The sequence below is a fragment of the Salvia splendens genome, chromosome 2, assembly GCF_004379255.2.
Source record: "Salvia splendens isolate huo1 chromosome 2, SspV2, whole genome shotgun sequence".
NCBI classification, from domain to species: Eukaryota; Viridiplantae; Streptophyta; class Magnoliopsida; order Lamiales; family Lamiaceae; genus Salvia; species Salvia splendens.
In genome coordinates, this window is record NC_056033.1 from 40,236,446 (window position 1) to 40,248,431 (window position 11,986).

At 38.5% G+C, this 11,986-nt stretch overlaps 1 protein-coding gene across 1 annotated transcript; it reads left to right on the forward strand.

Moving 5' to 3' along the window:
• The first annotated feature begins 3,354 nt into the window (after nucleotides 1-3,354).
• On the forward strand, nucleotides 3,355-4,952 carry LOC121779853 (cytochrome P450 81D11-like). The gene is made up of 2 exons (XM_042177311.1): nucleotides 3,355-3,508; nucleotides 4,585-4,952. Exons 1-2 carry the CDS (start codon nucleotides 3,355-3,357, stop codon nucleotides 4,950-4,952), a joined length of 522 nt encoding a protein of 173 aa, XP_042033245.1.
• Nucleotides 4,953-11,986: the final 7,034 nt, after the last annotated feature.

Here is an 11,986-nt window from a genome sequence, read left to right on the forward strand (position 1 = left end):
TTCATATTTATTTTAAAAAAATTATAATAAATAGTTAAAGTGAAGGAAAAGTAAAGTAAGAGCGAGAATAATGTAGAAGAGAGTCTTTTTCATATTATCCTCTCTCTTAATTTGTTTTTCCTCTACTTTAATTATTTATTAAGATTTTTACAGAACACGTGCAGAAAACAGAAAACGAAAGGCGTCATCTTTACTGGGACTCTTTACTGGGACGGAGAGAGTATCACATTTACAAATTACAATCATATGTACTTTAACTACTCCCTTAGAGCATCTCCAGTGGGCGGATGTCCAACTCGGACATCCACTAGGACATCCCGAAAACACCTCCCGCCACGTCACTAGGACTTCCCATCCCACTACCACGTCACTAGGACATCCCCTGCACAATCCGCCATTCCCATCGCCCTTCCCACTAGGACTTCCCGCAATAGAAAAAATCACAAATTCACAAATAAAACAATTTACGTTTACGGAAATAAAATTTCAACACGAATACGAACGGGAAAAATTAACAACTTCATTTAAAAAAAACATACATGATTTGAAAAAAATTTTACATAGTAATAAAATTCAACGAGCCGTATATATAGAGTTTAAAAAAAAATTAAAAATCAGACGTCCGACCCGGACGTCCGACCCACGCCACAATGGCGGACGTCCGCCCGCCTGTTGCGCCGACGTCCGAGGACACCCGACGTCCTCACGGGACGTCCGTATCCGACCTCCCCTGCCATAATGGCGGACGTCCCGGTCGCCCGTCGCGCACGTCCGACCGGACGTCCGCCATTGGAGATGCTCTTAGTCCCGTTGCTTTCAGAGAGCAACCAATGACCAGTTAATTTTTTATTTTTTTTTGGTAATTATAATATCATTTTTACAAATTACAATCATATGAACTTTAATTACTTTCTTAGCCGATAAAAATAGTCTCATTTATAAATCACACGAGTTTTAATGATAAATTAGTAAAATAAGAAAGAATAAGAAAAGTAGATAAAGTTAAAGAGGTATGGAGAAAAAGATGGTGAAGTATCCAAGAAAGAAGAAAAGTGGATAAAGTATGAGATAAATTTTTTCCATTTTTATAAATTAAACTATTTTTTATAGACATCTCAAAATGACAAAATGAGACTGTTTTTCATAAATGGTGGAAGCATTAAATGGCACCTTGATAATGTACAATTAATTGATATTCGCATTTCAATTAGTATCAATTGTCTATATTGTGTATTGTGGCTATTGTTTGAAACTTCTCATTTTGCTTGAAGCTGTTTAGATAATTTTTAATTGTGTTTTAGTTTTGTTTCTGTTTTCTTATGTTCGTGTGTTTGTTAATATGTTATCACTGCTTTTTATTAGTACTAGTATTTTGTAGTATGTTATAAAATGCATTGTATTGTTATTTTGCTGCTCGTCAATCTAATAAATTTATAAATATCATATTCAATGGTGATCATATTTGAAATTAAGGACACCACCTAACTAATCATGCATGATGCAAAATAAGTCAAAACAGATTTTGGTGGTTGTTGTAAAGAAGAATAGTTTCTCCACACCGTTTTCAAAAGAAAAGTTTATTACTAAGAAATTCGTGTTTGACAACAAATAAATAATAGTAGTAGTAATATAATAAGTTATAGTCATAGTTGTAACATTAAATAAAGAAACTCAATAATAAAGAATTAAGAAGTACTAGGTGAGAAATTCTTGTAGTGTATGCCGCGAATGGCGGGGGAATAATTGGCGTTCTTTATAATTTGGATAATTGAAGTTTCATCTCTGAATTATTGTCATTTAGTGAGAATATACCCAACTATGTCTAATTAGACTCTATTGCTGAACTATCCACCTTTTAGTGAAAATGTATGGTATATAAGTAACATTTAAAAATTCAAATTATCCTAAAACTTACAAAAATGTTTGAAATTTAATTCTCATTTATGTATACATTTCTCATCAAAATTTACTACTTAATTTCTTTGTTTACGCCTATTTGACCCATTTTCAGCTGAATCGAGAATGGTAACAAAATGTCTCCAAATTTGATTTTCAGTATATAATTCGACTTTCATTTAATCTATAATAAATTGTAGGGAAATTTGGATATGGGTCAACATGTATTTGAGCATTGATATTTCCTTTTCATCGAGCGACACATTTAGTAGTAGAATTTTGTGGACTTACATTTGTCATTTTAAAGTACTTCATTCTAGAACCAGAATACTACTATGAGTATTTAATTAAGTTCATTTCCAATCATTAAATTATTTTATATCGCCCATTAATTTTTCTCACTATAGCCATCCTATTTATAAATCATAAATATGTTACTTTTCTATGTAAATTTTGCTTTGGGGGCTATATTATATACCAATAATTTAATTTGGATTTAAAAGGATATTTTATTGCATCCAGTATATTTTATTATTATTTGTTATATTGGTATATAATGACAAAAAGAAAGCTATGTGGAGTATAAAATTAACCTTAATTTTGTAGAGTTTTGTCAATGGGGATGGATGGAGAATGACCCATTCATGGTCCAAACGAAGTCAAACAGTGGGCTTCTACTTTCAGTTTCCTCATTGGGCTCAAGGCCCATTTAGTCGGGCAACGCCATTCCTTCAGCAGCAAGTTCATGGATGATCAATTGGAACTTCTGAACTTGTTCCATAACTGGTCTTGTATCGACCATTTTGTAGTCAAGGAACTTAGCTATTAAAACCTTTTTATTTCCCGTATTATCACTACGGTGCTTTCTCTACAGGTTTTCCCACACTTGCCTAGAGGTGTTTACAACTGAGTATACATTATACAAACTATCATCTAAAGCATTTAGAATAAAGTTTTTACAAAGGTAATCTCCTTTGCGCCATGCATCATAGTGGGCCATGACCTCGATGTTCGTCTCTTGGTCACTTGGCGCGGGCGGCTCGTCTTCTGTGAGGAAGTTCACGACGCCCAATGTTGTCAAGTAGAACATCTTTTGGTGCCACCTCTTGAAGTCCGAACCTCCAAACTTTGGCGGCTTCTCGGTGGGTGGCATCATTCTTAGTGCCATTGGTGCCTATCCCGCTGCCCCCGTAGGAGCCAACAGTTGGGTTGGGCATAAACCCCCCAGGTTCGTGTTGGGCATAGTGTCCCCCACATTCGTGTTGATCCGAAAGATCCAACACTAGTATTGAGCCTGAAGGCACCAACACTCGTCCATTAAAGGATCCGAAGGAACCACTAAAAGTGGAACCAACCGAACCATCGAATGTGGAACCAGTGGACGCCCCAAAAGGGTTGTCCGAAACCCATGGGACAGTTGATGAGGCGGCTGGGAAGCCAGGGGTCGGCATCATCGAGATGGTGGATGCATTGGCAGATGCACCGGCTGATGGAGTGGAGAAAGGGACGGCGGCGTTGGTGGCCGGAACAGTGGACGCGGCGGTGGCCGGAGTGGTGGCAGCGGTGGTGTTGACGTTGGTCGACATTTCCAGTAAAGGATTAAGTTTCGAAGGTTTTTATTTCGTTTTCTTAAAGTCTAAGGTCTTCTGTAGTCGATATCTCGTCTTGCGATTGTTAGAGATATAACTATAAAAATACTAACCGGGCGTAATACAACCCGAGAGAAGATTGAAGAAAAGAAAAACAGAAACGAAAATTACAATAAGAAATTCGAAACTGTAAAGATGAACTTAGCCGAGTCGATGAAGGCCTCTTTCCGCAAGACGAGATACGCCCCGGTAGTGTTCTCGGTTTTGGCGCGTCGTCCCCAAAGATAAAACGGCTACGTCTTGTTCGTTGCAACACCGCAGTTGGAACGAGCTCCGGCGAACTGGAAGAGGAAGAAGGCAGAGCTTCGAAAAGACTATGCAGAGAGGAAGTATTCTTGTGATATTCAGTGTGTGAAATGCAGTGGAATGACTAGCCTATTTATAGGCCAAGCCATGAAGGCTCATCATGGCTCATTCGTAACCGTCGGCGGTTACAAGCTTGTGGCAGGAGTGTGCCTTTCGCGTGTGGAGCATGTGGATTTCTCACGTGGATTGTGCCACGCTTGACGATGTGTCAAACCACTTGGATTGTTGACTCAGCGGTGGTCTAAAAAGATTACTACGGGTCCAGACCCGAGCCCAAAGACCACCCAAAGATCAATTGCCAAGATCGAGCCCGAGGCCCGCGAGCACGAGCATGGCACGGGCGGGCGCCGGCGCGCGCGTGTGCGCGTGTGGGCTCTTTCACCCATCTTGGTCCACTATAATTATTAAGTAACATTAAGTCACTTAATTTAAGCACATTAAAAGATGTGTCACTTCTCCTATGTGGGATAATTAACACTAGTTAATTATTCCCTAAGCTCAAACTCCAAGCTTTAGTTAAAAGCTAATTATGCCCAACTTTAATCCACTATTTCTCACTCACCGGAAATTGGATTTGAGAAAGTGAATATACTACATTTATCTACGTAAAATGTAGAGCGACGCTATATCATTTAATTTCACAAAATTAGATGTCTCGTCTCATTTATTATTTGGTCAAATACCATTGACCGAGCATATTTTATTCCATGATTTCTACATTACCTACATGCAGTTATAAAAGAGACGTTACGCCTGTTCCGGGTGGGACCGATGCTTGTCCCACACGAGTCGTCAGCTGGTTGCACGGTGCCTAGCGGGACAATGTTGCTTGTGAATACGTGGGCCATATACAGAGGGATCCTAAGGTGGGAGGATCCGATGAAATTTAAGCCCGAGAGATTGTTTGACTTAGAAGGGAAGAAAGAAGGATCGTTTGTGATGATGCCGTTTGGATATGGGAGGAGAGGCTGCCCTGGTGAGAACATGGTGTTGCGCGTAGTAGGCCTAGTCCTGGCATCGCTCATTCAATGCTTTGAATGGGAGCGCCTTGATTGGGAGATGGATCGGGGCTTACGATGCCCAAGGCTCAACCGCTCGTAGCGAGATGTAGGCCACGGGCAACGGAATTGCTTCAGCACATTTGAGCAAATATGTTTATACTTTCTATAGAAAATAGTTTATAGTTTGTTTATACTAGCAAAATGTGTTTGCCTAGATTTATGGATGTAGCCAATACTCTGTAATTATGTGGTTATGAATTACTAACATAGAATTTGGCATATTTAAGCAGCTTTAAACTAGAGTATCAATAAATTAATCTTTAAAAGGTCTACTAGTAAATTAAGGTACAGTAAACCATCCAAGTACATAATACTGATATTATTTTGTGCATATACTTTAGCCAACAGGATTATGTAAGTATCCATTTAAAACACAGTCTGTAGCAAGTTTATTTATTTATATTCTCGATAGCTCGCCGATCACTCAATCAATCTGTCTGATTTCAGGGACTACAAAACTGTTTTTGTAGTTCACTCCATTTCTAAAATAGTACTCCTAGTTATTTGGGTAACCACAAATTTGCACCATTGTAAAAGTTTCAGTTCATTCGAGTATTTCTGAGTCGAAACGATTTTTTCTCACGCACACACATATTTTATTTTACTCCTTCATAAGAACCAGTAGCAAGAAGTGGACCGTGCATCCCACATGCAGATAGTTCATGTTTGTTTATAGGCATCAGATTGACCACATCCAGCACAGAGGGAGAACTGAATGAAGAAATTGAATAATACATACCAAAATTGCATATAAAATACTCACATTCCAGTCAAGTGTTGTCTCATTTGTTCTGCCCTTGAAATGCCCAAGTACAACACTGAAAGGCCCATTTTCTGTAACGGAACTAGATGGAAATTCTAGCAGTCCAGTCTCCAGACCCCTATCAAACACTCGCCATAATGATCATAAGGAATCATTTTCCCTGTTTAGACTTGTAAAGGCTTCATTTTTTCTTCCATTCAATTGTCATGACTATAACTGTCTTCTGATATCTTCAATTGTACTACAATTACTTCAACCCTAAACATGACAACACGCGTTTGCAATTCAATCACGATTTGTACCAATAACTAATTCCTATCACCACAATTCAAAGAAGTTTAAGTGTGTTTCTCTTTGAGGTCTGTGCTGATCTAAACCGAGTGAATGAGTGATGTTCATGTGTAGACATGTTCAATGTCTTCAGAGTGGCCAATCTATGGTTTGGGGTTTTATGTTGGTGTATGGTGGCGTGTCACAGTTCTTGCTGACGACTTTCACTAAAAGCTTGAGTTATTAAGAGCATTCACAATGGTTTTCGCCCAGTCATAGCCTAACTATAGCCCGGCCACAAACTCCTCCTGCCACATCATCAGCACTAAAAATCCTCCTGCCACATCATCAGGACAAACAAATAGCCCAGCAATAGCCTAGCCACATCACTCCTAATTATATAAAACAAATAATAATTGACAATCACACAAAATACGGAATTAAATTTACGACACAGATACGAAAAAATTCAATAATATTATTTAAATTAAAAAAAGTACATTAAAAAATACATTAATTTAAAAAATAGGACATTAAAATTAATACATTAATTTTAAAAAATTACATTATTTAAAAAAAAACCCGACCTCCACCTCACTCCGTCACCCCCGTCGTCACCGTCGCAGCCGGTACCCTCCTGTGCCGCGGTGGCCTTCAAATCGTCACGCATGCTCACGAGCAATGCGTGAAGAAAGCTCTTCTCCTCGGGGTCCTCTGTCGCCTTCCAATCGGCTAAGATCTTGACCATCTGAGCACGCGTTTGTTGACGAGTGAAGAATTTGAGATCCTCTGTCGACTGGCCAAGGGGGGGTGCCGACTAGACCTCCTGGGACCCCCCGGAGCCCCCCCGCCTCCCGTTACGCCCGCCTTTGACCAACCGGGCGAGTTCGGCGAGCGAACGATGGAGGGGACGAGAGCTCCTGAGCACCCTCGGGGAGGTCGTGGGAACCGCCGCTGCTGCCGCTGTAATCACCGGTATAGTTCCGTCGTTGCTTCTTCGGCCAGCCAGCGTCGACACCTGCCCGGAACTTCTCGGAGTCGTTCAGCACCTCATAGCAGTTCCAGTAGGTGAACTCTTTATACAACCTAGGCTGGGGGAAGGCTTTCTCCGCTATCCTCCTGCAGTCATCCTCCGTTTGGCCACTGCTCTGCATGCGGAGGGCGTTGGCGTACAAGCCCAAAAATCGGGACACCCCAGCCCTGATTCGGTTCCACGCCTTCCGGCACTCCTCCCCGGGGTGCGGCCTCCCCTCCGGGCAAAATGCCTTGTAGGCTGCTGCTATTTTGGCCCACATGTTGATGATCCTCTGATTGTTCGAAGTGAGGGGATCATCGCAAACACCCACCCACTCCTTGGACAGCGCGACGTTCTCCGCATCCGTCCACTTCCTCCGTACCGAGCAGTCGTCCTCACCCGGCTGCGACGACTCGCCGACCCTCTTGCCCTTTTTCTTTAGGGGGCCCCGACCCCGCCCTACTCTCTAAGGAGAAAGTCTCATATTGCGTGAACTGCACCTCCGTTTGGGTCGATGTGTGCGAACAAGCAGTCGAAAAATCAAAACTGGGGCGATAGACGTTGTCCCCCCCCGGCATTCCCTGCGTTGCCGGTACCCCCCCCTTCCCCGGCGTCCCCTGCATCGCCGGTACCCCCCCGGTATCGTCTGCATCCCGGGTGCCCACCGCGGCATCATCTGCATACCGGGTGCCCACCCCGGCATCGCCGGTAACCCCCCCGGCATACTCCCCCCGCTGCCATCCCAGGCATCATCTGCTGCCACGGGTACATGTTGTAGTACCCGGGCATCGGACCCCATACACCTCCCACGGGTACCGGGGGAGTTTGAGACCCGCTCGTCATTGGAGTGCCTTCGTTGTTGTTCTCCATTTCACGTTATTGATCTTGTACATAAATTAAGATAGAGAGAGTACTCGTTAAAACAAGTGGTGCGAATGAAAATGACGTGCAAAGCACGTATATATAGTGTTTCGAAAAAATTTAAAAAAAAAAGAAAATTTCGCTCGCCAATTGCTCGCCGGTCCGGAGCCTGCAATGGCGGCGAGCGGACCGGCGAGTGCATCGGCCAGCCCTCCCGGATCGGCGTGCGCTCGCCGATTTTTTCGTCAAAATGGAGCTCGCCGGTTACAATGGTTCGGCGAGCGCCGGAGATCGGCTAGCCGGTCCGCTCGCCGCCATTGTGGATGCTCTAAGAATCTATGATTATGCTATACCGAGCCTTCAAGTTCGGATAGTTACACTCTGTGTAATCTTCTATTTTCTTGTTGTATTTCATAGATCTTGTGTGGATCTTTTTGAATTTGTTAGTTTAGTTTCATATTTGTGTTATCTTGCTTATATTACATTTGAGTTATATTTTGGTGGAGTTGACCACCTTACTATCTCGGTGTATAAAAGAAATCTCAATTTAAGTGAACTTCGGCAGGTCTTAGCCTCACAAAAGTCTTCCATACAAAGAATAGTATCTTCACCAAAGCACAAAAGCTTCATAAATCTCTCAATTACAACAAGAGAAATATGCAGATAGATTTCTATGAATTAAGAATGCATACGTTCTATTATAATTTGGAAAAGTATGAAGTAGAATTGAACTTAGTATCATGAACTAGGTATCCATTTCAATGAATAAAATCAAGAATGTAGTGAAAAGCAAAAGACGTGCATTCCAAAAGAAAAGGATGCATCACAAGTGGCGAGACATACTTGTCTTATAGCATATATATATATGTATTCACAAACAAGTGCAACAAATGTTCTGTTTCACACGGTCACTATTTCGACTAGTTTCCAAGATACATAAAGATTAAAATTGATAAAAACCAACAATCTCTTTTGCATCATTTCCTATATATGAAGACAAGGAGTGTGACCCATACATATTTTAGGGAATGAAAGCAATGCCCCCAAATAATACATGTTTTCTTCAACAACTTGACATATATAATTAAAGCTCCATAAAGTTCTCGTGATGCACTCAAAAAATAAGATACATATATAAATAGAGAATAAAAAAAGCTAAAGCTGAGACCAACATCGTGTAACGTGTCCCATGTTTGCGGGGCGTGTACCTAGAAATTGAATAAATTATGTAAGTTGTTACTTATTTCAGTATTTGTATATAACTCATTACAATCAACTTTGTATTTATATTTGAGTTATAAGTACTAATGCGAACTCGTATGTAAAAAAAATCAATTTGAACACGTAGTGAGTGAGACAGTCCTTGCTAATCTTATTAAGAAGTACTCTTTCGGTGAATGAGATCGTACTGTATAATTTTACATAGTATCATACTAGATTATACTCGAACCAAATATGTTATTGGAGGTGGCGAAATGTGGGAGACCATGTTCGGATATTAACAAATGTGAATGACTAACATATGTTAGGACATGATATTAAAGTAGACTCAAGCTTGAGCCAAAAGTACCATTGGATCCAATGGAGCCAAGGCGGATGCATAAAAAAATATTGGTACGGATTATGTTCTCTAAAATTTTTTGAAAACATACTTTCGAGGGATTTGTAAAAATCAGACTTAAAAACTATCAAATTTGGATTTGTTCACAATTATTTCATGCCAAAAAAGTTAGATCTCCTTGTGTATCATATACTATTTGATATTTATCAACGAAACAACATCATTTTCTTTACAATATGGTTTACCTCCACGACGGCAACATCTACGTATGATTTCTCAGCTATTATAGATGTCATAGTGGTATAATAATTTGCCAACAAACGCACATACTAAAATAAAAAATGAAAAGGGCCCATAAGATCTGAATCTTTCTGGCTTTTACATGTATATAAACACCACTTGTACTAAAAAAGACAACCCCTTTTGTACAAAATCCTCCTTTCCCAACACCATGCACTATTTCAGACTCTCCTCCCTCCAAAAAATATCCATTGTGTTTCTGCTAACGTTGCTGCTCTCTTCCGCAACAATGGTTGTCTGCACCAGGCAATTCTCCTCCTCAAAAACTCAACACCAGCACTTGCAGGTTGAAGAAAGCGTGAAGCGAGATTTCGATGCGTTTTTCTCAAGCAAAAGGCGAGTTCCGAATGAATCCGATCCCCTTCACAATCGCTGAACTGGTTTTCGTGAGAGAGGAGAAAGAAGAAGTAGAAGAAGCGAGTGTAATATGTATATGAGTATATGCTTGTGGATTTTTTGTGTATATTTTCAGAAAAATATTTATATTGTGGTGTTTATTTTAAAAGAATGTAGGAAATTACCGGTTTGTTCATTATTCTAGGCCGGTTTTTTGAAGTATTCATTTTTTTGGGTTTGATTTCTATGTTTTATCAAGTTCATGATTGTTATTACTTACTATATTAAGCGAAGTGTGTTCTTTATTTGGAATGTCTTCCCAATTTTAGAAGCTCATTTTTTTATTTTGACAAATGCATTATTAGTTTTCTTTATACTATCCTCTAAAATAAGAGAAATAAAAAATGAAGTATTTTCAGTTGAAAGTGGATAAATATGAAAAATAAACAGAAGAGAGGAGGAAAAATGGATTCATATGATAAAAATAGAAAGATACTAGGAGCATTAATTTTTGTGGAAAAATTAAGACTATTAGTTATGGACAAAAGTAGTGTAAAAACCACTTTCGGAAATATGTTTAATACATAAACCTATTAGTATGATATTAAAAATGTTATGTGAAACAGCCATTATATTTTAATAAAATTTATATCGCCATTTTCCTATATTTTGACCAAATTGCGTTGAGTTTGGAACGGCAGAAAGAGGACATATTTGGACGAAAATTTGGAAAAAGGCCAATTAATTTTCATGAGTTCCACTCCCTAGGTTTTTTATACACTTAAAAAATTAGTTGAGGGAGTTTAATTCTCTACGTTATTTTTATTCTTGATGAGTTTTTTATTTGATCAAATTTGTATTTACCACCCTTTATTACGAGTAGTATAAAATAAAATTTGGTAAAAGATAATTGTAATGGACAAGGTTACTTAAAATATGGATAAATAGGAGAAATTGGAAAGAGTTAAGGGTGTCTTTTTTTCTCTTGTGTATGGCTCCATGTTTCTTGTCTTTTTGTCTCTTCTATTCTTTTCTTCTTTGCCCCAACTTTCCACTTTTACAGTACTTTTTTCTTTCTATGTATATCATTATTGCCTAAATTTTTGAAAATTTTGTAAAGGGAAAGACTAAATGAAATAAGAACACATTTTTATTCCTTTAAACAAGTGCATGCGCGAAGACTCCCACATTCCTAATTTAGTCTTCAATTGTAGTATGTAACTTGCTTTTTTGTGGTATAAGAATATAACATTGTAACATTTTATTTGATTTTATTAGTTAATTGTTGTTATTAGTGTAGTGTTGCACTTGATTATGACTTATGAGAGTGAGAGCGTTTGATTGTTTAAGAATTAAGATTAATTTATCTTGAGATTGTCAAGATGGAATTACTCTGAGATTTATGTTACCACTTCATATATAATCGATACTATTATGCACAAAATTGCTATAGATATATTCAAGTACATTTTCTTAACATATCTAATACTTCACATAGTAATGTGTACAAAATTAAAGTTCTAGATACACCTATATTAGTAATCTATATTAGTAGTAATTAAGATTCAAAACTTAACCATTAAAAGACATCAAGGGAAAATATACTTATTAGTGTGGGAAAATATTCATAAAACATTATATTTGACTATTTGACTGATAAAATAATCAAACTCAACATCAATTAATTCAACAAAATAAATATTGAAATATTTCAAATTATTTTAATTGATCCATCTTATCGTTAAAAACAAACACTTCCCAAAAGTAACAAAAGTTAGGATTAATTATTAAATAAGGTTGAATATATGTCACATCAAATGCAAATTCAAGATTTGCCAAATTACATCTCTTTAACCTTGTAAACTAGTAGTGCTACAAAATATGAGACCAAAACAATTTCAAATTTTACTGAAAAAGAATAAAATAAATAGAAATAAATCAAGTTCTTAACTAATTCCGTTAAGGAGA